Source organism: Tiliqua scincoides, chromosome 5 (assembly GCF_035046505.1).
Source record: "Tiliqua scincoides isolate rTilSci1 chromosome 5, rTilSci1.hap2, whole genome shotgun sequence".
In the NCBI taxonomy this organism is placed as follows: domain Eukaryota; kingdom Metazoa; phylum Chordata; class Lepidosauria; order Squamata; family Scincidae; genus Tiliqua; species Tiliqua scincoides.
Window position 1 is genome coordinate 74,689,683 of NC_089825.1, and position 23,005 is coordinate 74,712,687.

Consider the following 23,005-nt stretch of genomic DNA (forward strand, 5'->3'; position numbering starts at 1 on the left):
GAGCACCTCTTTGGAGCAGCCACCGGGGCGGGGCGGGCGGGGCGGGGCGGCATGTGGTGCAGGAAGGAGCTGGGCGGACTCCTGTGCATGAGGCTGCTTGCGAAAGGGAGCGCGGACCCCGCAGCCCCGCGGAGCGGACACGTACAGAGGCGGTGCAGGCAGTACGGCCGCCCCGGCGTCATGATCGAAGAGGCGAAGAGGCTGGCTGCCCGCGCTGCCGTCGACAACCATGTGCAGGTGGGAGTGCCCTGGATGCGGGCAAGCTCTGGGGAGGCTTCACAACCCATAGTCCCCATTGGGTTCCAGTTGGAGCACCCTCTTGAAACGGCCCCCCAGGAGCATCCCAGGCATGATGTGCTAGTTGGCAGCTTGCATCAAAGCACTGTTGTGAGCCACAGTAGGGGCATGTGGTGGGTGGGGGTGTAGGTGAGGCAGGGTGAGGCAGAGCCTCCCCGGTGGAGTCCTTCAAAAAGCACCGCCACCATGTGAGGTGTGCAAGCACACAGCATTGCGTGTGGGTTGTGTGTGCTTGCACACCTCACACGGCAGCAGTGCTTTTCGAAGGACTCCACCGGGGAGGCTCTGCCTCACCCTGCCTCACCTACCCCCCCCCACACCTCCCTGAGCCACAGCATGCTCCTGTGTGTGTTTACACAGTATTCCTAAGAAAAAAACATTCTTGGAATACCGTACAGCAAGAATGCAACCTGGGAACATGCTCTTAGCTGGTGTGCTTAAGTGTGCACCTGAAATTGACAGACAGGTTTTTGAAAACAAGCACAGCCAGCCAGCTATTAAATTTTGTACCCGCTGCGATATCTAGCTATGCTACAGACTGTGCAAATCAATGTACTACAGTGTTTCTCTGTGGGTCAGGACCCACTAGGTGGGTCATGAGCCAATTTCAGGTGGGTCCCCATTCATAATATTTTATTTTTAATATGTTAGATGATGCTATTATGCGACTGCATTTGGGGAAATGTTACAAATCTGTACTTTTAATGAGCTATTATGTATATTCTTTTAACAATGATAGTAAATGGGATGTACTCCTGGGTAAGTGTGGGTAGGATTGCAGCCTAGGATTGTTTTTCTTGCTTGATGAAGTGGATCCACTTTTTAGAACCACTGATACAGTATTTGCTTTCAGCAGTGTGACTTAGGGCCCAATCCTATCCAATTTTCCAGCACCATGCAGCCCTGAGGTAAGGTAACAAACATTCCCTTACCTTGGGAAGGCCTCCATGACTGCCCCTCCACTGCAGGATTCAGCTTACACCTGTTGGCACAGCTGCATCAGCTCTGGAAAGTTGGGTAGGATTGGGCCCTTAGTATTTAAATGTTCCCTATTAGTGTTAAATCAGTTTTTTTCTAGCTTTTACATCAAGTTGTATTTGTTTTATTTTGTGAAGTATTGAGACTAAGTTAACATAAAATGCACTTTGTCTCTTTTAAAAGTTTTGGTCATATGTGGTCATGGTCACTAAAAAGTACACTTTTTGCTTCACAGCTCACATGTTGTCATGTTGATCCATTACTTAAAAAAATGCAAAAGCATAATATGGGTTTTATTTTTTGTTTTGTAAGCTGCTTTGGATCCCTTCAGGGAGAAAAGTGGGGTAAAAATGTTGTTAAATAAATAAATAAAATGTTTTAAAGGGTAATACCTTTTATGAGGACCAAGAAAATATCATAAAGTAGTGAGCAAACTTTCACGTTCTTTAGTTTTTTGCTCCTTTTTCCCCATATGTTGACAGATATGCTTTGTCAACAAGCAGAGGAATTTGTGTGATGGAATTTCAGTCAGTTGCAAGAACAAAATATTTTCCCTTTCCCTGTTGCAGACTAATCAAATCCTTGGAATTGGAAGTGGTTCTACAATTGTTCATGCTGTTCATCGGTTAGGTATGTATTTTGATATTCCTTCTGTCAAAAAGAATGTTATTGCCTAACAGGTTTAAAAAAGGTGGAACAGTTTGCTCTAGCAAGAAACTTTAGTTCCGGACCCAAATACCTGGCTTTGCATGTAGATTAAGTTCTGTGTGGTGCACCACAGTTACGCAGGTTCAAGGCCCAGGAATTTTTGCCCAGGAGCTGTGTATGTATGTTCAGACCATGTAGTTATTTCCTAGATATTTTGTGAATTAATGATACACAAGGGCAATGTGCTTTACAGTGCAATCCTGTGTATATTTTACACATTAGTAAGTCTTTCTTTGCTCAGTATGGCTTTCTCCCAGCTAAGTGTGTATAGGATTGCAGCCTGAGACATATTTTTGTAAGGTCTATGCATGTGATGTGTGCACAACTGTCAGGTCCAAAGGAAGGTCACTTTCTGCACTGCACAAAACCTCTATACCACCCATTTTCAACCCTTTTCACCTCATGGCACACTGACATGGCACTAAAATTGTCAGGGCACACCATCCATTTTTTGATAATTGATGAAGCACGCCCACATCACCAGTAGGGACCTCACATCCATGAATGGTCTAATAAACGACCCTTCCTCAAACTCCTGCAGCACACCTAAAGACCATTCATGACACACCAGTGTGCTATGGCAGAGTGGTTGAAAATCGCTGCTCTATCCAATTAATCCAGACTGAGACCTTGAGGAGGATATGCAGTAAAAATGAAACTTTAGAGCATGTTGAGTTATTTATGTACTTGATATTTATGTACTTATTTATGTACTTGATGTACTTGTACTGAAAACTGAAATGAAAAAAACTTGTGTTCCATTTGAAACTATTGTATTTTTATTGACTTATTCACTGGATTTATATTTTGTCTATCATAAACATATAACCAACTATATAGATCTTTACAAATACTTCACACATGTTCAGTGCTGCTGAGAGGGGGAGGGGTGAGAAAGCAAACTCATACCTAATGGTGCTTCCTCCACATTTGCACATTATGTGTTTGCATGTAAGGAACCCTTCCTAAGTAATACTGTATGGTATGTGCCAAAATCTCCTGATGCATACACATTGAATGTGTGGGTAGTGTTGGGTATGCTGGGGACTGATCTTACAAATTATTTCAAGCAGAGGTTCTTAAAACATCCCCCTGCCACCTGTTCTGTGGCAGAGGGCACAATGACCCAACTCTTTCTCTGGCGCCTGGCCTCTGCCAGCTTCTGAAAGCAACTGGAAGTCACTTTCACTAACTCAGAAGTAAACTGGAAGTAACTTTCTGGATTCTCCTGGAGGCCTTCGGAGGTCCAGTGTGGCCTCCAATTGCATCTGGAGGTCTCCAATTTGGAGCCAACTGGATGCCATAGAACAGAGGAGGGCCTGACCCACTGGACATTGGGTCATGACCCACCAAATGGGTTCCAGCCGATGGTTTGAGAAACCCTGATTTAAAGTTTTGGTTTTAGAAGTCAATCAAACTGCAATATGACATGATAGCAGCCACTCCACTGTCTAATGGGCTTATTATAAAGCAGTGTTTCTCAACTGGTAGTATTTGTTCCACCAGTGGTTCTTGAGGTGATATCTGGTACCAACTAGCAGGACCCTGCTGCCTGGCAGTGGGACCAGCACCCGCTGCTGGTCCCACTGCCAGGCAGCAGGGTCCTGCTAGTTGGTACCAGATATCACCTCAAGAATCACTGGTGGAACAAATACTACCAGTTGATAGTATTTGATTGATCCCGCACCAGAACAAGCAGCAGTAGGAGTGTGCTTTTGTGTGCTTGAAATGCCCTGCTGTCTGCCCTGAGTGTTGTATCTGGCCTTCCAATCTGGAAGTAAGTGGTGATGACATCACACAATTTTCAGGCAATTGTAAAACCACCAAGTAGAAGTTTTGCCCTGGATTATGTCTCTGCTTGGTTTTTTGACTCCCATGGGCTACATACCTTCTTTGTAGTACAGTATTTCTTGGAGATTTCTAGAAGTGGAAAAGCCTGCCCTCTACAATCACCTTATTGCAGTCTGAAGCTTGGTTTCTATTAACTGAAGGGGCAAGTCAACAATTATGTTTATGGAACAAGGGAATTGAATTTAGTTTCATTAATTCATTTTACTCCCTCCCTATCACTTTAGGATTTTAAATTTGTTTGTAATATGTCCTTGCTTCCCAGAAGTATAAACCTTTCAGGCAGAAAATGATAGTCATTAGTAGATTTCTTGGTGATTTGAGACCATCTGCTCTATCATCAGTAGATGATAGTTTTGAGTAGAGTATTTGAATATGGATTTCTTCTTGCATTATTTTTACTAGTGTATGTAAAGTTCAGTAATTGATTCTCCCCTCTACAGCAGAGAGAGTGAAAGAAGAGAATCTCAACATAGTCTGCATACCTACATCTTTTCAGGTAAAATGTCTCACTTTGTATTGAAGCAGATTTTCTGTTCCATTGTATCAACTTCTTTGACAACTACCACAGGGCAGTTTACCAGTCTATCAGTGTTTGAATTAAGGTATGGATGTGTTATCTTTGGGAGGGGGGGGGCAGGATATGTCCCAGAACGCACCAGGTCCTGTTAGGACACCACTTCGGAATTTTTCAGAAAAAATAAAAAGCTGTTAACAGTTGCCCTTGTGATATCTTTACATAGGGACTCTTCTTATGTTCTTCAGTGAGGCACTGTATCTTAATCATGGGTAGACTTGTAAGTAGGCACAGTGGCTGATCAGAGCTGCCAGGTCTATTTGTTCTGCTCTTCCTTTTGGTTCTCTAAATGGAAATTATGCTGCATCTTTAATGGATAGATTATATTTTGTTTTTAGCTTTTTAATCATTTGTTTTTAGCTTTTTAATCATTGTACATTGTTTTTAACTGTTTTTCATGTTGTATTTTTAAATTGTTTGTTAGCCGCCTTGTGTGCCCGTTGGGCAAAAAGGCAGGGTACAAATTAATAAAATAATAAAAAAAATAATAATAATGATATTCAAAGTTCTCCTCTTTTTGATTGTGTTGCTGGCCTTTCTCCAGTTATGTGTAGAACTCATCTGTGTATCTGTTGAGGTCATAACCTAGCAACCATTTGTTCCTTAAATACAAAATAAATATTGTATATGAAATATTTATGAAATAAAAAGCTATCTTCTTTTTCACCTTGGTTTTTCACCTTTGTTGCTGACTGTCTGAGTTTTCATATACGGTACTAGCCCATTGACACTCTAGAGTTGGTTAGCATATCTCCTAGTGCATTAAAAAAATGTGCACTGTGACTTTTGAACAAGAAAGATTTTGTGTGCAAACTTGCTTATTTACTCCAAAGATTTGGCATAAGTGCACTTGCTTTCTTAGTCTGTCTCTAGGCAGTGGAGGCCTATAGGGTATGATAAAATTTAATTGCTAAGCACTGGTAGAACAACAGTGAAAGCAATTTATCCTAACTAATTTTTGAGTGAAGAAGAAATACAGTAAACGCATGGTCATATAGAATACAGCAACTTGGTAATAGATTAATTTTCAAAGATTGTTTGGGAGCAGGACACTATAGTTACCTGTTAAAGTATGGAGTTGGTCACCTGCTGGGATCCTTGCCCCAGGTGAATGGAGCTTCCTGTTCTTGCCCGGGGGCCTCTCCATTCTGCGGTAGATCACCCCAAACCTTTGCACTCGCTAGCTGCTTCTGGAGTCTTTTCACCTCGGGAGACCTTGTGCCTGGATTTTCAAGCATGTGTGGCTGGCTGGCATGAAGCTCACAGGTGATCTGCAGCAGAAGAAGAGAGGCCCCTGGGCCAGACGGCGCAGTGGTTTCCACTTTGGAGACTGCTGACTTATGCAAAGGTATTATTGATTTTGTAGGATATAAAATTGTTGTGATGGGTAATCCATTGTGATAGGTAGTTCGTTGACAACATTTGATTGGCCAGCGGAGTCATAGCTCAATCCTATTGATGTCTGTAATCATAACTCTGAAAGCCTGGGTATGCATTAAATGTCAAAGGGTTTGCCTAGGTGTGATTTGGGTAGAAACAGATAACTGACAAAACACGAGGGATTTTTCAATTTTGATGTATTCATATTTCTGTAGTTATTATTATATGTAGTTATTATTATATGTAGTTCATATTTCTGTAGCACTTGCATGAATGTCTGGGAATTGAGAGGACTCGGTGTTTGTGCCTGTGGGTGCCTTGTTGGCTCTGAGTTTCAAGATGAAATACAGGAGCATCCTCAAATGCCAGCCTAATTTCTTTTATGAGATTCTCATATGAGCCTTCTCAACACTCAGGTTATTAAAGGTAACCCTCCTCTGTGCTCCTTCAGTTCATGCAGTAAAACCATCAAAGGCATGGAGAGGAATTTCCTTTTCCTGTCTTCTCTGTTTCCAACCTATTTCCTGTTGAAAGCTCTTCCGATTGGCGTTTACAGGCAACACAGAGACAGTGGAGAGGGCAAATTGAGGGATGCACATCTTTTGTGAACTGCTTCTTATAGGGTTTGCTACTATCACTGGTTTCTTGGTTCTGCATTAGCAGCGGGAACCTGTCCTCTGCGGATACTTGGTTTTTTTGTTTTTGGTTCTTGTATGTGGACTACCATGAATCTACTTACTATGGCAACCAGCCTTGGCCTGGTGTTGAGGGCCCCTGTTCAAGACCTAGTTAGGGGAAGGGAGGAGGAGTTTCTGATTACATGCTACTGAGTGTGCTTTGGAGCAGGCAAAAGCGTTTCTGCAGCTGCAGAGCAGAATGCATGTTGAGACACTCCCTGTCTATCAGTCAGAGGAGAGGTTTCTCATGTCATCTTTGTTGCCAGTTTTGCCTGCCTACCCGCTCCAGCGCCCAGCTTGAGATGAGAGACTCCCTCCCCCACACATTCTCGGGCATGTACAAAGGAGTGAAAGAGGTCAGTGGTCAGTACAAATCATGGTTCAATCTGAATGTGCACTCTGCATCAAGCCATTTTGTACTGGAAAGGTGATCTTGTGTAGAGTTGGGGCCCTATAGAGTTGGAATTAATCTACAGACCATGTTTCCAAACCATAATTTGTAATTGCAACTGATCCCTCTCCTCCTCTTTTGTAATGTCACAGCTCAGCAAAGCATCTAAGGAAATCCTACTCTTTCTCAGCCCTCATAAAATGTTCCCCGACTTGCAAAATGGATCGCTTCTAAGTGAGCATGTTTAGGATTGCAGGTTTCATTGCTTTTTTTGAAATCTTTAAGAATTGTATTCTAGCTATAAATTACAATATAAATAGAATTCTACAATAAGAAGTTCGCATTCAGGTAACTCATAAATAATGTGGGTTTCAGTTAGGGTAAAAATGGGTTCATTCTCACCATCCTCCCCAGTCTGGTTTGACCTGATAGGTTATTGGTGCTGCTTCTGTGAGGATCAGCCCTACCCTAATAGAAGAATAGATGCTGTACCTCTGTCCTGCTAAGGGAGATTAGAATTTAAAAGTGCAAAGGCCTTAACCATTGTGGAGGGAAGAGAGACTTTCTGCTATCCTATTGTTGGTTTCAAGCTTGCCTTGATTTAGAATAGGGCGTTCCTTTTAAAGGATTAGTGTTAACTCCAGTACAGTTGGCATGTTTCTTAAGGAAGAGATGTCTGTATTAATAGAAAAAAATGAAGTAATGTCAATTTTTTTCTAGACTTTGAGAAACAATTTTGGTTTTAATTCTCTCTGTAGGCGCGTCAGTTGATTCTGCAGAATGGCTTGAACTTAAGTGACCTGGATAGACACCCTGAGGTAAAAGCATTTGTATTTTTCTTGTGCCTTTCTCCCCTCAGCTTCTTGCCCCACACAATGCTGTTTTGTCTGGATTTTTGACTGTGTCAGCTTACTGTTCTAAGAACTAACAGAAAAGAAAATTGTACCAACACAACTGGAGAAGATAAAGGTATTTTTTGACACAGGCTACACCTTGGCTGTTGGCAGTAATTAAGGCCCAGTTCTTGAATGGTCCAGCAGTGGGGTTACATAGGGGAGGAGCTGTGTGGCCATGCTCTGCCTTCACCATGCAAATATTGGCACTTATGAGGTGATTGCTTCACATGAAGGCATGGAAGGAATTTTGTGAATGGGGCCTGTATTTGATAAGGCCTTAAACTTCACACCTTAAACTCGGGCTGTGATGGAGCAGAGGGTTATTTGTGCTGAGCCATGGAAAGGTCTGTCATCAGCTCGGAGGTGTATGAACAGGGCCTTTGAAAATGGTGAAATCCAAAGGTGGTGCACACGCTGTAATTTGTGCCCACTTAAATCTGTTGTAAGCTGTGGCATGGGTGAGTCCTAATGTGTAATAGATACTTAAGTCGCAGCAATGCATTTCCAGAGGTGTAATTGCAGGAGAATGTCTAATATCTCCAATGCAGAGGTTTCCAGAGTGTGCATAGTAGTGTCCTGGGGCACTGCAGCGCACTCACAGGGATGCTGTGATTGTCCCTGGTGGCCCCTCCTACTGGCTTTGCTGGGCACAGCTATCTTGGATGGCACAAGCCATCTTGTGAGATTTGGGCTCTGCCATCTTGGTTCCGTGAGATCTGATGAGACTTAACACAACCCAAAGATGGCGGTACCCAAATGAGCTGGGAAGAAGAGACTGTGGGGGGCACTGTGGCTCCAGTAAGTTTGGGAACTACTGCCTCTTGCTTATTCACATATCTGTGAATGTCACTAGATTTCTTATTACGGTACTCAACATGTAATTACTTCCTAGCCAAATGTGTGAACTGCCTTCATGGTGAAGTATTATTTTTGTTGACAGCAGGTGAAATGAAAGTTCTATCAATCGTGAGGATCCCCATGTTCCATTATTTCATCCCTTCTGCTTGGCAGTTTAGGGCATGATGCAATAATGATTGCACAGCTTCTAGAGATGTAATTACACAACTTCTAATTCCTTTTTTTAAAAGAAGGGAGGATGAGATCTTATCACACCCACTTCACCCGGTTACTGAACAATTCCTGCATGTATTATGTTTTTCTTCGTTTAAAAGTGTAGGAACACAATATTTTTACAAATATTCTCAGCTTTCTCAGCTTTTAGGGATGTATCTATCTTAGTGACTTTAGTAGTTTTCCTACCAGCCCTCTCCATGATTTGGACCTATTTGCATGCCTTGCAGTTTGCACCACAAGCTAAGGAAAGGGGCAAAAGCTGCCCTTCAGACAGCCCTAAGAACAAAGGGTCAAGAACAAACGTGGGCATTCAGAAATGAGCAACAACCAACACAGCCCCTTGATGCCTCTTTTCATGAGCTGCCATTCATTTTGTGGCTGGCCATGTTTCCATCTTTGAGTATTTGCTTAGGAACCTAATAGCTCAGCCTCATAGTGACCTGAAGTTGAAGCATTTCATTCCCAAATCTCGGTGTCCGCAGAAGTTTGCACCCCTTGTGCAAACTGTGGTGTGTGCTTGGTGCTGCTGACATCACTTCTGCAAGACCAGGGGTTTCCCCTTGAAGGCCATGACCCAGACAGTGCCCTTGCTTACTGAACAAGATTAGGTGAGATTTACATCTCAAGACATGTGGCTGTTCAGGAACCTTTCAGGCAAAACGATTACTGAGAGGTGCTCAGGCTGCTTTGGGTTCCTCTGTAGTGTGCAGTTGTATATCTGGCAGAGAGTTGTTCTGAGTCAGATGGATTTGGGTTATCTCTTGTCTCCCTTAGCAGGCTCTCCTGCCATTGCAGGAGAAGGACTCCTTTCGTGGAAGGACTAACCTTTTCTAAATCTTGTCATTACAAATGTCATCAGGCTAACTCAAAAACCTACATGAATGAAGGGGAATGAGCTCCCTTGTTATGCCATCTTAGAACTTGCCAGTACAGCACATTCTTTCAGCAGGCATCATGAACAATTCTGAGCTGACTGTGTTGCAGCACAAGTTTTCTTGTAGCGGAGTGATCCTCACAACTGTGTGAGAGAACTGTTAATCTGTTAAAAGAAATAAACATAATTAAAGCTTTGTGTAGAAGGTTTCTATACTGCCTTTCCCCAGGCAACAAACAACAGGTTCCTGTTGGCTGAAAGTACCTGTCAGAGAAGGTTGTCTTCTACAGACAGAGAAGGTTGTCTTCTACGTCTCTGCATGACTCGCTGCTCTGGGTTTTCACTGGGGATGGACAATTCTGCTGTATCTCTGCATTGTGTGTGATTGAGCCATTTAGTCATTCCTGATGTAGACAAGGTGAAATTGCCCATTCTCTGGGGAGGCTGCCTGTTGTATGTCTCAGTGAGTCACTGTCTTGGGCTTGCCTGCATCCAGTGAGGAAGCAGAAAGGCAGGGAGAGGATTCTTGGTCATAACCACTCTATCATAGAGTGGATGATTCTTGGTCATAACCACTCTAAAAGTAAACCTTTCAGAGAAAAAAGTGTACACTTTGAGTCTTGTCAGTGTGGATTCCATTCCCAGAACTCATGTGGATGGCAAAAATCGCACTATAGCAAATCAATTTAAAAAACAAAGTCTCTTTGCTGGGGTGATTTTAAAAACACCTTTTTTACTGACCTTTGTGATGTTAAGAAAGAGTCATTAAGATGACAATCCAACAATCAGTTTCTCTCCAGGCACTTAGAAAGTATTATTTCAGGTGTTCAGGGGGAAGGGAGGGGATAGCTTGGAGAGAGAATGATTGATGGATTTTCAGCTGGCTGCCCTTTCTCTAACTATTGTAAAGGACTGTTTTCCTTTAATTTAAAGGGCCCTCTCATCATGTTAGATTAAAATGCTTTTCTTACTGTTGTAGAGATTTTTAAGGGCTGCATTTTCCCCTTCTCCAGGGAATCAGCACATTCCTTCTCATTTGCAGTGGCCATTTGGGTTGAATCAAATCCATGTATTAAAAATCTGTGTATAACAAGGTTGGACCTGTATTTCAGATTTTAGGCCTCATCTGTCTGATACTTGTAAACCGTTGCTGTCCAGCTTCTTTAGTGGCTCCTCTGGGCAGGTCCACACATCTCATCTGTGTGTCAAATCACTTGATTTGTGTATACTAGATGAATGGCAGTAAGGTGTGTGAACTTGCCCCATTAAGAAGCACTGCATTTGACATGATATGAAAGTTCTATTTTGTAGTGCTGTATGTGGTATGTGGTCCATTCACACATGTAAACCATCACTTGATAGTGCAATTGTTAAACACTTAGTATGCATGAATTGGTCTTTGGGCTGTGATCCTGTGCACATTTGTGGAACCCCCTTAAACACATTGGAACTTACTTCTGAATAAACATTCATAGAATTGCACTCTTGGTCTTAATCTCACAAGGTGATGGTTTTGCTTGATCTTTACTTGCCCTTATTTGCATTGAGGTAGTTCAGGTGAATGGACCAAAGAACCTCTGTGATCTTTTCTTCCTCTACCTCAAGAATTGTTCTTGCACTGTTGGTTTAAAGCTGCTTGGAAAATAAGGAATTGGAAACTCAACAGAATTGCTAAACCAGGTTTCACACTTGCCCTGGTGTGTATGTCAGAAACATTCTGTGCTGTACATCCTTAATTTCCCTCACCCTTGCAATCTTGTGAGATTAGTTGCAATTCCTCCCTTGTTGACAAGCTGTTGAAGATCAGAACAAGTGTATATGACCAAATGTACTCATTGAGTCTGGTGGACTTGAACAAGGTTTTGCAGCCCTAATCCATGATAGTTAATCTTACGGTTTTATCTCTTTCTTCATGAAACAAGCAAATGTCAATGAATCTCCTTCTTTTGTTTAGTTGGATGTTGCCATTGATGGGGCTGATGAAGTTGACTTGGATCTCAATCTTATCAAAGGAGGAGGGTAAGAAGTAGCATTTAAGTATTTACAAAGCAAGTATTTACAAAGCAAATAAAAGCAGCAAGTTGGAAAGAAGCCCTAGGCTGCTGTAATAACTCTGCTGACCCCAGAAATGCATATATGTGTTTTTGGAAGTGCAGGATTCATTGCTGAAACCTTTAATTCATGGGCTACTAAACTGTTGATCCAACATCATGAAAAAGCCATGTAAGTGTGGTGCTTTCTGTTCTGCAATAACATACTTTTTAAAAAAGTTGTTTATGAAAATACTTTTGAAATAATGGTTTCTCCTCTCCACAAAAACTTTTTTTAATGTTTCTGCTTAGAAACAGGATTTTAGGAATGTGTCTGAGTTTGTAAAAAGTGTCACACTGACAGACTCTGCGCAGGACTGTATTTTGAATCCCAGTGATTTCGGGCCCAATCTTATCTAACTTTCTTGCACCGATGCAGCCACAAGTCAGCCCCAAAGTCAGCCCCGATGCAGCCACAAGTCAGCCCCATGAACAAATGTTCCCTCATCTTGAGGAGGCCTCTGTGACTGCCCCAACACTGCAGGATGCAGTACATGCCCTGTTGGAATGCCTTCATTGGCGCTGGAAAGTTGGATAGGATTGGGCCCTGAAATGGTAAGCACCTGAAGTCAGTGCAGGATTGCATCTAAAGTTCTTGGTAACGCATAGGAAGTGGTAGAAACTCCCTTACTTTTCAGCATAAAGTTAATGCTTAATCAAATTGGTCAGTCCTTAATGTGCTACTACTGTGTTGGCTTTGTTTTTATGCTGCTGCAGACTTAACACAGCCTGACACCTTTTTCTGTTAGCTTATCACTTGCAAATGTGTGTACTTTATACTTGTCTCAATTTCTTCAACAACACTTTCCCTTCTCTGTGACCTGAGAGGGAGAACAAATCAATAGATTTGGTTAGATTAAAAATGCATTAATTTTAAAGGTAAAGAAAATAGCAAATTGCTAATCTTTGAGTTGCTGGGCATCTAATTCATTTAATGGGCCTCTCTTTTTGCTCCAGGGGCTGCCTGACACAGGAGAAGATTGTTGCTGGCTATGCAAAATGCTTCATAGTTATTGCTGATTACAGGTAAATATTTGGGTAATAGGAGGTGTAATCTAGCTCTCACTGCTTTTTGAAAACATTGTAAAAGATGGAATCTCTTTAGATAAAGTCCCACTTCAAGCTCTTTACTAGGCTGTTGGTATAGGAGGAGAAGCTGCGCTCACCAGCATGTATATACTAACTTCTGACCAGAATGTGTGCAGGGGGGGAGGGGGAGGGGGATCTCCCCTACATTCTGCATAACTTGTGGAAGCTGCTGTGTGAGAAGTTGCGCTGGTGTGAGGCATTTTGCTCACGAGGATTAAGGTCAGGTTGCCCTGGCAATGTTGTGGGTGTCTGCTTTGGATTCCTAGTTTTAGTGCAAAAGAAGTGTGCCTCTGCAAGACTGTTAATTGTGCATCTTTTTTTCAAACCATATTCTTTAGAAAAAAGTCTAAAAACCTTGGAGAGCAGTGGAAGAAAGGAGTCCCTATTGAAGTCATCCCAATGGCCTATGTACCCGTCACCAGAGCTCTGTCCAAGAGGTTTGGGGGTGCTGCAGAGCTAAGGATGGCTGTCAATAAAGCTGTGAGTATTAACTAGTGATGGAGCAAATCTGTCTCAACTGAATACTTCACTTCTGTGGCCTGCACAAAGGAGTGTCAATAAGCTGGAAGATATTGGTGTGAGAACAATGACTGTTTTGTAAGTTTTTGCTATTGGTCTATACTATACTATACTATACCTTGTATAGTATATAGTATATACTCTCTACTATACTATAGAGAAAATACACAAATCTTGATCATATTTCAAGATATAAGAGAGCCCAATTTTCAAGTGGACTGCCCTTACAGCAGTAACAACTCAGCATTGCTCAGCAGCTGAGAGCATGAGGGCGGGATAAAAAGCTTCCGCGGGCCACATCCAGCCCCCGGGCCTTAAGTTTGACACCCCTGGTCTAAAGAATTGCTTTGTCCCCCTGTGAATGGTTGGCATCCTTCAGTCTTGGAAGACTATGGTATCGCGCTCTGAATGGTGGTTCTGGAACAGAGTGTCCTCTCCAGTGCGCGAAGCCTGGGTAAAGTAGATATGGAGGATAGACTGTTTCCCATGCAGCAAATCCCCCCTCTCCACATTGCTGAAATGGTCCAATGGAAAGGCAGAGGCCAATACGGTTGGTTCCAGCGGCGTCGCAGGAGTTGCCAGAACGTGACTGTGTTCAACCATGAACTGCCTCAGGGACTCCGGCTCCTGATTTTGCCTCGAGGTTGACATGAGTTGAAGAATGAGGGCATGATCCAGGGTGGATTCCCCCTGTCTAAAGCCTATTTGTTCTATACCCAAGATGTTAGAATGGGTAATCCATTGTTTAATGCTCCCCCTGTGAACCTGCCTGGTAATTAAGATAGGCCTCCACAGATTTTCTCAACATTCTTTGTTTTCCTCCCCCCCAACTTCAGACTATGAGACTATGAGAGAGTGGATCTTTTTGGTACCCATCTTTGGAATAGTGTTGCCAGGGATGCCCACCTTGTGCTGGTTCTTCAGCCATTTTGATGTTAGATGAATACCACCTTCTTTGCTCAGGCTTTTCAGATATTTTTACCCTTTAAGCTCTGTTAAAGCTGTTAACTGTATACTGTTATTCTCAGTATAAACATTCTTGCTGCTATATGGTGTGTGTGTGTTTTTAAGTGATGAAAGCATTAATTTATTAAAGTGGAACAGGGAGTGGAAAGATTTATAGTAGAGTTCTGTGGAGATGGGAGCTTTTTGGATTCGGAGGAAGAAATATGGTCAGTCCAGGGTCAAGATGCAAAGAGATACTTTTTTTTCCTTCTAGGTTAAAATAAAGCATATGAGGGCAAAACTTAGAATGTTATCAGGTGAGCTCGCAGACCAGCTGTGGTTTGCTGGTGTTCGAAGCCACGTCTGGGGAGGGGTGCGAGCTAAATTAATTGCAAGATTATATAGGCTAGGTGTTTGACTGATTTCTCAGGAAATCCATGCTAATTAGCAAGAACTAGACTGACAGCAAAATGATATACATTACTGTAAATATGACTGTTGCCTGGATTCTCATTGCATCTTATCGAACAGGTGCAGCTCATAATTGGCTGAGCTGGTACAAGCAAGAGATAACCTGGAACTAAGGTAGAAGGCACTATGTAATGTCTTTCAGAGTAGCCAGCTGTCATTTGTATTTAGCTCAACTTCTTAGGAAAAGACAGCCTGTGAGAAAGCTGACAGTTTCCTTAAAAATGGAGAGAGACAAAAAGATGCCTGGCCAGCTGGAAAGATGGGTGCTGGCTATTATGTGGTATTTACAAAGCAGCCTTCAGATAGCAGTGCCCTGAACACAGTTCTTCCTTGAACGTTTGCCCTCCCAGCCTTCCTTGTGGGGGCAAGAACTCCATGCCTTCAGGTGGCTGCTGATGGAGCCTTGGATACACCAAGGTATCTCTCCTGCCTCCTTCTGCTTCCCTACTATTTAAATTATTGTCACGTTCTCATGTCTTTTTGTTTATTAATTTATCTTTAACTCCAGCCACTCAAAGTTAGTAGGTGCTGAAAAGGAGTGCCCTGAATAGTAATGTCCTAAATAAATAAAGGGCTGATTGACACTGTCTGCCACAGTTTGGGAGCTACTTCCCTGCTGGGATCTTGCACTGCTCCAATGTCTGGTACTTATGGGAAAGCAGATGGGGCCAGTAATGTGGTCCTTTCCTGCTTGAGTGTTGCTGTGTGGAGCTGCAGTGTTTCAGTGGGAAGGGGTTCCCCTCGCCGCATAGTTCCCAGCATGTTCACTCAACATGTTCCTAAAATATTATGAGACCAGATATTGCCCAAGAATCTTTGGAACTTGTGACAGAATAATCAAAATGGTACCCCTCCCCTTGCCTCCCATGATGCTAAAATTGGAATAAACTAAAAGTGCTGCCCTTTAATGGTATTTCAAGAGGCAAGCTACCCTTTCTAATGGTAGGATTATCCTACATGGGGTACCACCATGAGGAAGTATCTCCCATGCTGCTGTAGGAGACCTGGTGCTTATGCCAGAATCTTTATTTTGGGGATGTTGCAACTCTGTTCCTGCCATGGAGTATTTTGTCTTTTCTGTTTCAGTCTGGATCTCTCCCTCTGCTGTAATTTTGGGACTGGCATCAGAGACAGTATCCCATAGGACTGTGTTAACTCCAGCCTTAAAATATGCATAAAAAATCCTGCTACTAAGCAATTCAAATTCAGCTGAATTCTCTTAGCTCTATCCATTGTGCAAATTTACATTATTTCTTATTTTCAGTGTTCTACCTTGTTTTGCTAGTTTTGGAGGAAGTAAACAGAAGTGTAGGATACAGAAAGTCTGCCCCCACTCACTGGAAAGGTTGTTCAGCTACTTCAAGGGTCTCAACTTTTACACCATCAAATATCTGGCATGGTGTTGAGGGCTGCAAGAATAAATAAATTTTATATTTTATATTTAAAATTTAAATAAATACATTAGAAAGTCTAAGGTCTTCAGATGGCCCAAAAAGTCACTTCTGGTTTTTTCAGGAAACTTTTTTAGGCCTTTAGAAGGCATTCTGAGAGGAGGCACACGACTTCCCTGGCCCTCAGAACACCCTCCAGGTACAACAGAAGCACAGCTCTGGTCACATTCAGTTGAGCGGACCAGAGGCTTGCAGGGTGCTTAGTGCGGACCGGATAGAAACTTGTCACAGACCACATCTGGCCTCCAGGTTGGGGTTTGGAGACCCCTGAGCTACTTAAGATCTACTTAAAAGCCTACTGGGACAGGTTAAACAAGTATGTTTATCCTGTCCCAGTAGGCTTTTAAGTAGATCTTCTTTTCAAGCAAAATGGCTAGAAACTTAATGCATCCTGAAATTAAAATAGCATACCATACTCTGCACCTTTGCAGTACCTACAGCATATGCACAGTCCTGAGTATACTGTAATTCTCGTAACATTTGAATCTGTGCCTTGTTATTTGTATTCATTACAAAAATTGATTGGGGCCAGAGTTGTTGTTTAAGAATACTTATATACTGCTTTTCAACAAAAAGCAGTTAACAATGCAGTTTACATAGCTAAATGAATGAATTGCTGTTGTGATGCTGTTTATCCATGAATGACGTAATGCCAGGACATGTAGCCCAGGTTGGGGGGGAGGGGTGAGAATATTTTTTGCCAGATGCTTAGCAGCAGTCACTTTGTTGTTTTGCAAATGTCACAACAGATTGTGGTTTGTACAAAAACTAGAAAATGGAAGCACTATTTTAGCAGACCTGCTATATTTTCAGTATTTATTTGTAAATATTAAATATCACGTATTGTACTTGTCATCTCTTGATTGCTGCTGCACACCCTGAAAAGATTCTTTTTTTAAAAGTAAGCAAACCGAATATTTTTAAAAAATGGAAAAAGACAATGTTCCAAAAGCTGTTCTTTCTGCCAGCATTCAGTTTTATTGATTCATTAAAAATGAATTTCCCATCACAAGTACAAAATAAGAGCCGTGAAGATAACGTCAGCCAGCTGTTTTGCTTAAGATATTAGACCTGTTCAAAGCATATTATGACTGAAGTTTTGGGACATTCAGTAGATAAATAATTCTTACCTGTCTAGCAAGTTAACATATGCCTGTGTGTTGCGTTGATGAGTCACTAGCAGAGTTAACAAGCTTGCACAAGGTCATATATATTCAGTAAACAAGTCGCAGTTTACTCTGGATTTTCCACACCTGATTGCCATCTTGCCACTGTTAATACTATCTTTCATGAAATAGTTTAGTCATTTTGCACTAAGTGATGATGTACAAGCTGGGTTTGTGTATTATGCATTTACCCCTATATGTTTATGTATTATGATGGTTTATTGTATGTGAATGAGGTGTGACTTTCTTCCTTCAGCTTAACTTTCTGTAATTCAGTATACAGCGTGGCTGTTGGTTTAGTCTTAGATCACAACTTTCATTTCTGCACCTGTAGTTGTCTTGATTTATGCCTTCTAAAGAATGAAATCATGAGACAAATGAGATTGTTCCTTCTTTTTGTTAGGGCCCTGTGGTGACAGACAATGGGAATTTTTTGTTGGACTGGAAATTTGACAAAGTCCATAAATGGAATGAAGTGAACATGGCAATCAAAATGATCCCAGGTATTGTGTCACCTGTCATCTTTAAGACATGCTAATCTTGCAAAGCACTCATTTGCTGGTCTCTGAATTATCAGTTGCCTTCCTACAAAGCTGAGATGTTTGCAGCAAAATGAGATGTTTTCACTCCTTCTGACAGACATAATAATTGTTTTCAAATAATGTATTCTGGAATTCCAAGGTTATGAAACTGGGAATTCTATCACTTTCTTTGTGAATGAAGAAAAAAGCCCCTATTTTTAATGCCTGAATTGCATAGGAGTGAAATAAATCTTTCCCTTTAACCTGGACATGCAAAAAGTCTCAACAAACTGAACACTTGTGAATTCTTAGGAGAAATTATTTTTACCAAAGAGAGAGGGAGAGAATGTTGATGCTGCATTTCCAAGTACTGGTGGATCCAGCAGGTGCAATATTGTTTGACTAGATTGTTCAAAGCAGGACTCATAAGAGCAGTGCACAAGTTTTAAAACTTATGCTTTAAACACAGCATAAGCATCTGGAGTCTTAATTAGTGAGCCTTGGCCATGGAGATTGTCTCCCTGCTATATGAGCTTGATGCAGCCTTTAACATATTATTATCGGAGCTCTCCAAACTACGGCCCACAGACTGGATCTGGAGTTTGGCAAAAGCCCTCTCCTTCGTGAGCAGTGCTTAAGTTTCGACATGCTGCCACATATCTTTCTACCCAGTCTGGACATAGGGATGCTCTGGGCAGTTGCATTTGCCTGGAAATCCTGGTGCAAAGCCTGCTGGGGTGATGGGCAACAGATGCGACTGCCCAGAATGTTCCTATGTCCAGGTTGGATGGAAAGATAAGTGGCAGCATGGCGGAATGGTAAGCACTGCCTGTGATTGGGAGGCTTTTTCAGTGCTCTATATCAGGGGTGTCCAAAGTTTTTGGCAGGAGGGCCACATCATCTCTCTGACACTGTGTCAGGGGCTGGGGAAAAAAAGAATTAATTTACATTTAAAATTTGAATAAATTTACATAAGTTTACATAAATGGATATATTAAAGATGAACTTGAATGAATGAATGAAGGTCTTGCAATAGCTCAAGTCCTATAAAAGGCCTTGCACAAAGCAAGGCAGGCCTTTCCTTTGCTGCTGCTACTGCATCACAGTTGTGAAACAGCAAGCAGTGGTCAAACAGTTGCCCTCAAGCTGAGAGCAGTTGCGTTGGGCTAGTTTGGGCTCCAGCAAATCTCCAGTTCTATATGAATGCCAGCTCATTGCTGACAAGAGAAGTGTTTACATAGGAACTGAACAATGGTATAGTGATTTTGAAGTTCAGGAGCTCATTGTGATGGCCCTCATAGACTTTTCAATAAAAAAATCAATGGTAGAAGTTGTCATGTTTGTTCTTGCTTTCAAACATATGCATTTAAATGTCTCTGGGAGTTTTGGAACAGCTGTAAGTGCTTGTGGGGGAAGTGGTGAAGGCAGGGATGTGATCACCACAGCTGCACTGCTGCCAGGGATGAAAGGGTTTTTTCCACTTACCCCTGGCAGCACCGGTCCTCCAGAGGGTGCAGGTTGCCCACAGACAACCTTTACAGTTTACAGTCTTGTGTTACAGGGCTGCTGCAGGGCTCCCCAAGCCTCAGAAAAGCTAAAGATAGTATCACAACCCACTTCCTGTTTGTGATGGCAAAATGCAATGCAGAAACCTTCCACTGTCATCCCTAGCTTGTATTTTGGGACTCTTGGCATAATGGATGAAACTTTAATGTTGAGCTTAAAGTTATACTAAGCCAGTTTCCTAGGGCTGGAGAAGGCCCACATAACCGTTCCAAAGTCTTTGCAACAAAATCTATGGTAATTAGTGAGACCCATAAAATGAACATGGCTAGCAAAGACAGCACCACCAGATAGAACTGTGTTGCTACCAGATTACAAGTTGAATTTCAGTAGGACTCCATTTCTCCCACCACAGTCTCTGCACAGGAAAGCACAGGGCAGAGCAGAGCAGTGGAAAAAGGTCTCACTTGACTTATGTAGTACTTTGGAGTTTTCAGACATCTCAGTTTTTAGAAAACATTATTGAAAAGCCAACATTTCTTATAGATAATAGTAACTAATCGAGTAATTTGATTTTTCTCTTCCAGGAGTGGTGGAAACGGGTCTCTTTGTCAACATGGCAGAGCGGGCTTACTTTGGTATGGAAAATGGCTCTGTCACTGTCCAGGAGAAGCCAATCCACTGACCTGGTCTCCCAATCTCCTCTGCCTTCAGCCTCTTGCATACTGCTTATCATCACAGTGCCAACCTGAAATCTTGCCTTAAAGTGTCTATCCAGATCTCAATGAATGAAAGGTCCTATGGATTTTACCAATGTTGAAATTGAATGTATTTTAAAAATCTTTAACTTTTTCATTAATGTTGTAATTTTGTTAAGCATTTTAAAGCAGATTTTGGGTTTACCTTTTTTGTTTTTATAAAGCACATTTACCAAAATGGTTACTTTTTACAGTACTTGAACTGATTCCTTGGAATGTGTCTGGTAGGGTAATAACTACAAACTGGTAATAACTACAAACTGTAAACTTACAGTCTTGTGTTTAAACCCAGAAAAGGAAGACACATTTATTTGAACTTGCAAATGCCTTACTGGAACCTTTTGGTTCTACAATTTATGCCTTTTTATGATTTTATCATAACTTTAATAAAGAATGTCTACGACACACACTGAAAGAGATATGCCAGTATTTGTGTGTCTTAAGAACTACCTTGCTAGCCTGTGGCCTATCTCATTCAGCTTTGTCTGCCAAGTGCAGCCAGCCTGATGCTTTTGGAAGTTCATGAGTAGGGCATAATGGGGTGGTGTTCCTGGTTGTTTGTCCCCAGAAGCTCATATTCATAACTTCACTGCCTCTAAACAGGGAGACTGCATTTTGCTGTTATGACTAAGTAGCCATTGAATTTGATCAAGCCACCCAACCAAAGGACCATTGCCACAACTTGTAACAGTGAATTTGATAAGTACATTATGTGTTAGGCTGTTCTGGAGTATATCATCTTTACCTATTAAAAGTTTGATTCTTGTTGGCTGAATTGAATTTTGATGATGCCCTCTGACTGAAATATCCCATATTGATTTTTATCTCTTGTATTTGCAAGTCTGAACAGCTGAACACTGTCAGAGGAATGACTTGCCTTTGTCACAAAGCTGCTTATGTGAGAGGCAGTTTCTTGAAGTGTTAAGCCCTGCAAACCACAATGTAATTACAATTTTAAAGTGAAATCTTTTTGTACTAAGAAAACAGGTTAACCACTGCTTTCAATTTAAGCTATAGACATTTAACATTGAGTCATGGAATGTGAAGGATACAGTATCTGAAATCAAGCAATGCACTGATCTGAGTAGGGAACTTGTTACTTTGTTCTTCTGGGCAACTGCCATCCTTGAATTTTGTGAGCATTCTGGGGCCCATCATAGGGTATGCACATACCAGAGAGAGTGTGCTGCCCTAATGATCTTGGTACCACAATTGAGGGGAAGATGTCACATCCAAACTTTTCCTGGTTCTACATCTGAATGCCAGATGCAAGGGAATGGCAATCTTGTGTGCTCCCTGAGGCAGCTGGTGGACCACTGAGATACAGGAAGCTAGGAAGCTGACTGGATGGGCCTTTGACCTGATCCATTTGGGCTCATGTTATGTTTTCCCTGAACTTAGGAAATATGACCAAAAGCTAAGCTTCAGAAATTTCTGACAATTTCTGATAGTGTGCTAATTACTGCTAAAATAGGATGTGTGCACATGCATGCAACACAAGTCACACACACTCTTCCAAAATATCAATTCACAACATGTTAGTGATATTTATTCCTTTACTATCAAAATATAGTTCAAGGAAGCAGCCACATTAAATGTGAGCAAGACTTTCACTATAGATCCACTCAATTACAGACTTCACCATCACATAGATTCACTGCACAGTCTTCCTCAAAGTATAAATATTTCACCTTAAATATTTTGCATAGAAGGTAGAAATAATATCTCTATAAGGTGTGTCTGAATCAGACTTAGTTGGAGGTATGCGACAAAGTCTACGGAAAGTAGGAGAACGTAGTAGAAGATTGTGTGAAAGGCCCATGAAGCTTGAGGACACCCAGTACAAAGCCATGGCCTGAAACCCAGAAAAAGGAAATAAATATATTACATTTCACCCTTTTAAATGTATGCTATTTATACACAAAAAAGGTAAATTAAGATGGTTTAAGTGCCTATCTGGAACATCCAAGTATAAGGTAGTGATGTCTGCAGACACGGGGGACTCCCTAGATCAGTGCTTTTCAACCTTTTTCATCTTGCAGCACACTGTTCAAGGCACACCATCAGCTTTTTGACAAATGACAAGGCACACTGTGCTTGTCACAATGGGGGCTCACATCCTCCAATGATCCTATTGATAAATGATCATCTCCCAAATTCCCACAGCACACCTGGGGACCATTCACGGCACACCAGTGTGCCATGGCACAGTGATTGAAAATGGCTGCCCTAGATACACAAAAGTATATATTGTAAGGTTGTAACTAACTCTTCCCCCCCCCCCCCAAATTTCAGGAGTTACAGAATGTGGATACAGAAACAAGGCAGTGCCACAGTAATTCATCCAGGATTACCAGGAGGGGGAACGCTCTAGTTTGGTGCTACTCAGTTGTGGGGTGGGATGTTGCGATCTAATCATAGCTATACAGGTTGAGCCTACTTATGCATGGATTTTTGATCCAAAGATTCAGCCCAACCTGAAGCCTCTGGAGACTTTTCTGAGAACCGTAGAGGCTGCATGCAGCCTCCACGAATCTCAGAAAGGCCCCCCCAAAAAGCACTGGAAGGCAAAATGGGAAGTCACCTTTCAATGCTTTTGGGAGCCTTTCTGAAGCCCTTGGAGGCTGTGCGCTGCTTTTTGGCTGGTTTTCAGCGTGCAGCTTCTATGGGCGTCATAACAGCTCTGGTTACATTCAGAGTTCTGTGGACCACAAAATCCATGTGATTTGATATCATGCAGAATTCAGTATCCACAAGGGGGCCAGGAACAGAACCCTCACAGATAATGAAGA

General features: G+C 41.9%; 2 protein-coding genes across 3 annotated transcripts in view; one reads left to right on the forward strand and one right to left on the reverse strand.

Annotated features, from left to right (window-relative positions):
• On the forward strand, positions 1-20,988 carry RPIA (ribose 5-phosphate isomerase A). The gene is made up of 9 exons (XM_066627460.1): positions 1-237; positions 1,845-1,905; positions 4,275-4,330; positions 7,615-7,674; positions 11,655-11,719; positions 12,748-12,816; positions 13,218-13,359; positions 17,835-17,934; positions 20,043-20,988. Exons 1-9 carry the CDS (start codon positions 52-54, stop codon positions 20,138-20,140), a joined length of 837 nt encoding a protein of 278 aa, XP_066483557.1. The 5' UTR covers positions 1-51; the 3' UTR covers positions 20,141-20,988.
• Positions 17,209-23,005, reverse strand: part of COX18 (cytochrome c oxidase assembly factor COX18) — a 13,281-nt gene continuing 7,484 nt past the window's right edge. The window contains exon 6 of one of the 2 annotated variants that reach the window (XM_066627458.1): positions 17,209-22,068. In XM_066627458.1, coding sequence (XP_066483555.1) covers positions 21,901-22,068 — 168 coding nt within the window. In that variant the 3' untranslated portion in view covers positions 17,209-21,900. The remainder of the gene's footprint in view (positions 22,069-23,005) is intronic. The other variant, XM_066627459.1, reaches the window with a different exon arrangement.

Excerpts from the sequence above, each read along its gene's own strand:
- RPIA (XM_066627460.1), top strand. The coding sequence starts at position 52 with ATGTGGTGCAGGAAGGAGCTGGGCGGACTCCTGTGCATGAGGCTGCTT. Across the intron at positions 7,675-11,654 it reads ACCTGGATAGACACCCTGAG|TTGGATGTTGCCATTGATGG; the intron begins GTAAAAGCATTT and ends TCTTTTGTTTAG. Across the intron at positions 11,720-12,747 it reads AATCTTATCAAAGGAGGAGG|GGGCTGCCTGACACAGGAGA; the intron begins GTAAGAAGTAGC and ends TTTTTGCTCCAG.